The sequence below is a fragment of the Haplochromis burtoni genome, unplaced genomic scaffold, assembly GCF_018398535.1.
Source record: "Haplochromis burtoni strain Fernald_Lab_line unplaced genomic scaffold, NCSU_Asbu1 Contig_1596, whole genome shotgun sequence".
Classification (NCBI taxonomy): Eukaryota; Metazoa; Chordata; class Actinopteri; order Cichliformes; family Cichlidae; genus Haplochromis; species Haplochromis burtoni.
In genome coordinates, this window is record NW_024583957.1 from 1 (window position 1) to 5,080 (window position 5,080).

General features: G+C 37.5%; 1 gene segment (V, D, J or C); it reads right to left on the reverse strand.

The window, feature by feature from the left end:
* Window positions 1-3,485: 3,485 nt before the first annotated feature.
* LOC102299493 lies at window positions 3,486-4,210 on the reverse strand. The segment is given in 2 exon segments: window positions 3,486-3,899; window positions 3,988-4,210. Coding segments are annotated over 2 exon segments (441 nt in total).
* Window positions 4,211-5,080: the final 870 nt, after the last annotated feature.

Here is a 5,080-nt window from a genome sequence, read left to right on the forward strand (position 1 = left end):
CCACGTTGTTTAACTAGATTGCCACAGAACATGAACGGTGGTCGACGGGACTTGGCGAGGGGCACAGTGGTACGAGAGAGGGTGGTGGAGAGGCATTGGTTGCAGGTGGGGTCATGCAAGAGGGAGGAAGCAGGATGAGGCCTGGGTGAGTCCAGTGGAATAGTGATCCAGGATTCCAAAGCAGAGTAGGCAGGGAGGCAAGTAGGTGAGACTGGAGAACACAGAGTTTTACCAGCGATTGGAGCACAATGGAGTCCAGCGTCCAGGTGAGCAAGGCTATTGCAAGTTTGTAGACAAGAACACTAAGGTGAGTACAGAGAACAATGAGCACTGCAAGAGACATGGGGCCAAACACTAATGTGGGTTAGCAGACAATCTGGCGATGGCTGGTTGTGGACGCTGTCTTAAATATGGCTTAATCAGTCTCAGGTGGCACTCTGGGGAGGAACAGGCACTGTGTAAATTTATAATGACTCAATGACAGAACCTAAAGACATGCATAGTAGCTGATGCATCTCATTGCAAAGATGCTTGCAAAATATTTTTTGTTTTTTAGAAGAGACAACAGGGCACAGCTGTCAGACATCAAAAAAGAATTAAAGAGAGCAAATGATTGCTTTTATTCAGGTACTAGGTGGCATGACAATGATTGAAGCAGGTACTTAAGTGGCAAAGTAATCTGGAGGATTGCGGTTGGATGTGAGAGTGACTATCCATAGAAGAAAGGAAAGGATTAATAACTATTAGATTTTTATGACTGAACAATGTGACTTCTATTTTTTTTTTGTTGTTGTTGTTATTTAGTTTTAGAAAGTATGTGCCATCCAACAGATAACATCACTGACACAGTCTAAAACAGAAGATTCTTTAGGTTCACTATGTTAGAAGCTGTTTTTAAGTATAGCACTTTTTTTTCACATAGCAGAGAAAAGAGCCATTGTGACACTCATAATTCATTGTAGGGAAAGCATGATGAAAGAAAACCTAAAATTGAATAATGCAGTATACTATAGTTAGTATGAAATGAAGATAATGACACATTGACTCTCTTTTTAAAATGCTGCATTTGGATGTGAATTAATTAAACTCACACTCTCTCCTCTGTCACCTGCCAAACGGTCGCTGGTTACCAGCTTCTGTGCTGTGCAATGCTGATTAGGATCTCTGAAAGATGGTATTTACAAACATAAAAGCAAAGACTTGGGTAGAAATCAGTTTTACAGAAACTATTGATGAGTTCCTTCTGTTCATTTTTTGATTGTTTTAGTAACTTGCTTGGAGATGCAATGAAAAGAGTGTCACATTTTTTCAGATAAGATGCTCCTGCACACACATTTTAATAATAATAGAAAAACAAATAATATTGGTGATTTTTCTATAGTGTTTAATGTTGCTAACACAGATTACAACTAGAAGTGCCATGTTCAAGGGCTTTTTGTAATACATTATGATATTGTCTTTAGCCACACTTTGAAACGATGTTTTGAAAATTATGTAAATTTTTTTTCCAAACATAAGTTATTCATCCTTGTTTAGATACAGGTGTGTGTGTGTGTGTGTGTGTGTGTGTGTGTGTGTGTGTGTGCAGAATATATTAAATGCAGCATTTATTATTCATCTATTGTTTTACTTTCTGTACCTGTTTTCTATAGTGGTGTCATACAAATGTACTTTACTTTAGCAAATGTGTTACAGGTTTTAACAGCAACATGTATTCATACATTGTTTTACTTTCTTATTTACTTTTTATAATTTCAAATACAAATGCAAATACACTTAGCTTTAATTAAACATGATTTGGAGATTTTTGTGGACAAACCTTTTGTTGTTCTCTCTGTTTGCAAATGTCAGACACAAAAAACAGAGCTGCTTTGAAACTTTAACATATTCACTTCTTCTTTAGTAAAACAAGAAGAAAATAAGTTTTTTTTGAAAAGGCAGCATTTACAATAACTGAAGGACTGTTGAATTTACTCTGTTGTTGCTCGAAACTAATAACGTCAAAATTTTTAAAAAAAAATTTAAAACAATTGATCATTTCTTGTGCATAAACAAATAATATAAATCCCAATGGAGGATGTTTACTAAAAGATAAACGATTCAATGGGCCTTCTTTTTTCCATAGAAAATTTTTAAATCTATTTGTGCAGGTGTACTGCTAACAGACGAGATTGTGTAGTATGTAAACTTTGGTTTGTTGTTTCTGGTTTGCATAAAGTACCCTTGATGTTTTCGGTTTCTGCAGATGTGTGAGAACGAAGATCTAACGTGATACTATAGGGAAATAACTTCTGAGGAACTGAAACTGTGTGTGAAAGCACGGTAGCCTTATGAGCTAATGAATATGCATGTGACCAGAGACAAATAAATATGTTATGTTATTTATTTATTTGGTTATTTTTGTTATGTTTGGCTTGTTGTAAGAAGAAACTGATGGTGAATTCACAGCTGTGCAGTTTAATGCATGCAGTCCTCCAGGTCTTGTAACCACTGATTCATAAATGGATTGTATAAACTACATAATTTAAATGAAATTGATTTGAACTGTTGTCCAGTTTGGTGAGCCTGTGTCCTGTGTGTAGCCTCAGCTTCCTGTTCGTAGCTGGAGTGGCACTTGGTGTGGTCTTCTACTATTACCCATTTGCTTAAAGGCTGAATATCTTGTACCTTCAGAGATGTTGTAATGCAGGAGTGGGCAACTCCAGGCCTCGAGGGCGGTATCCTGCAGGTTTTAGATATCACCTTTGGTCAACAAACCTAAATCAAATGATTAGTTCATTACCAGGCCTCTGGAGAACTACAACACATGTTAAGGAGGTAATTTAGCCATTTGAATCAGCTGTGTTGGATCAAGGAAACATCTAAAACCTGCAGGACACCAGCCCTCGAGGCCTGGAGTTGCCCACCCCTGGTGTAATGAGTGGTTACAGCGAAAGCATTTTGCCTTTCTATCAGCTCCATTTGGCAATAGGCTCTGACTACCAGCATCAACAATGCACTGTTACCTAGAGAACTGCCACTCACTGGATAGTTTCAATTTTCCACTTCAATTTGGCCATGAGGCCCATGGGTCCACTTCCATTTTTGTGACAAAATCAGATGGAAGTAGGAATGTTGGTAACACTTTCTAATGATGTCACACTATTAGCATCAGTAAGGTATTGATAAGGTATTAACAAGTGCATACATTATTGTTTATATATCATTACTCCTCCTTAATATGTCATTTATACAGATGTGTTTATCCATCTGTTACTGTTAGACCATCACTATCACTGCTGTACACTGCTACTACATTATTGCTAGTAATAATAATAATCATAATAACATATCTGTATTTATAAGTTGCATACTAAGGAGGAGTAATTCTTTATAAATAATAATTTAAGCACTTGCTAATAACTTACTAATACCTGATTAATGCTTAATAGATGTGACATTATTAAAAATTTAATTTGAATTGGTCTATTGTATGTTGTTTGCACTGCACCTTGCCACCATGACTGTAAAGTCTGTAAATGCATATGTGCATATGAGTTAAAATGAATTCAGTAAGATTTTGTACAGCTGCTAAGCCAACTTTAATCACTGTGAGTCTCGAGCACAATAATAAACAGCAGAATCTTCAGTCTTCAGATTGTTCATTTGCAGATACACCTGCTGCCTGCTGTCGTCTCTGGAGATGGTGAACCGGCCTTGAACTGACTGAGCATAGTAACTGTTGCCACCGTCATTTCTGACAGTGGAGACCCGCTCCAGCCCTTTTCCAGGAGCCTGTCTGACCCAGGCCATCCAATTGCTGTTGAATGTGAATCCAGAGGCTTTACAGGTCAATCTGTGAGATTCTCCAGGCTGTTTTACTGCTGGTTCAGACTCAGTCAAAGTCTGACCAAAAACACCTGTGAAAAGAAAACAAAAAAAGATGAAAAAAGATAGTCTATTTACAGCATCAGTAAAAACTAAGAACAATTATCCAAAGACCTTCACCTGCATAACATAGAGTTAGAAATAGCAGCCCTATTCTACAGTCCATCATGTTAAACTTAATGTCCACTGCTCTCCGTGGCCCATTGCAGTCAGAGAAGTAAAGGTGAAGGGCACCTTTGTTTTGCATTGGCTCCTCCTTGAAGGAAGGACATAATTAAAGTGAAGGCGGTAAAGGTTTCCCATATTGTGTGTTGATAGTGGCATTAAATATTAGAAAGTGACTCACTGAATACTATCCTTTTACTCCTCAGTTACACAACTAAGCAACAAATACAGCAATCCATTAATCACAGTGACAATTATGTACAATTATGCTTCTGATTAATACTGACAATACTGCTTTTTTTTAATTTATTTTTTTTCCATTTTTAAAAATGTCATCAATGCAGGTTCCATGCTCACATGAGCTGCTAGCCAGGTGTAACAACATACATATATTTGCCTAGTTTGGCATATCATTTTAAAAAGTAGTGATTTGTGTCACAAACTTTTCTGACTGCCCCCACAAAATTAAAAAGAGTTTTTTTGGTATTAAAGCCACTTTCATACACCTGAAAATGCAATTGACTGACAACCAATTCCATGGCTAGATGGAGCCTGTTGTGGCTCATGTTATTTCATGAAAAATGAAAAAGAAATAATGTCTAAAGTCCATTCAAACTCTTCCCCGCCACCACCTGTCTCCACAACATTCTTTATTCTTCAGCTTCCAACATTTATTGCTTACCTCTGTCTTCACTTGCTTCCTATTATTGATGTCCAAAGTGTGGTTATGATCTAATTCTGCCTCGTTACATTCCCCCTGACATTGCAACCTCATATCTCTTTCAGATTGAACCTTCTGCATAAACATTGTGGTCCAACTCTCTTTGCCTTTTTCCACTCTTATATGTCACATTATGTTCATCCCTCTTCTTAAAGCATGTTCACTACAGCCATTTTCATCCTTTCTGCAAAAACCCACCACTACTAGTCTTTCACCTTACCCATCCAACACTTCATCATCACCTCTGTTCCTTTCATGTACATGTCCACTGAAGTCCACTCCAGTCATCATCTCCCTTGCTGGGGTATCATCTATCACTCACATCAT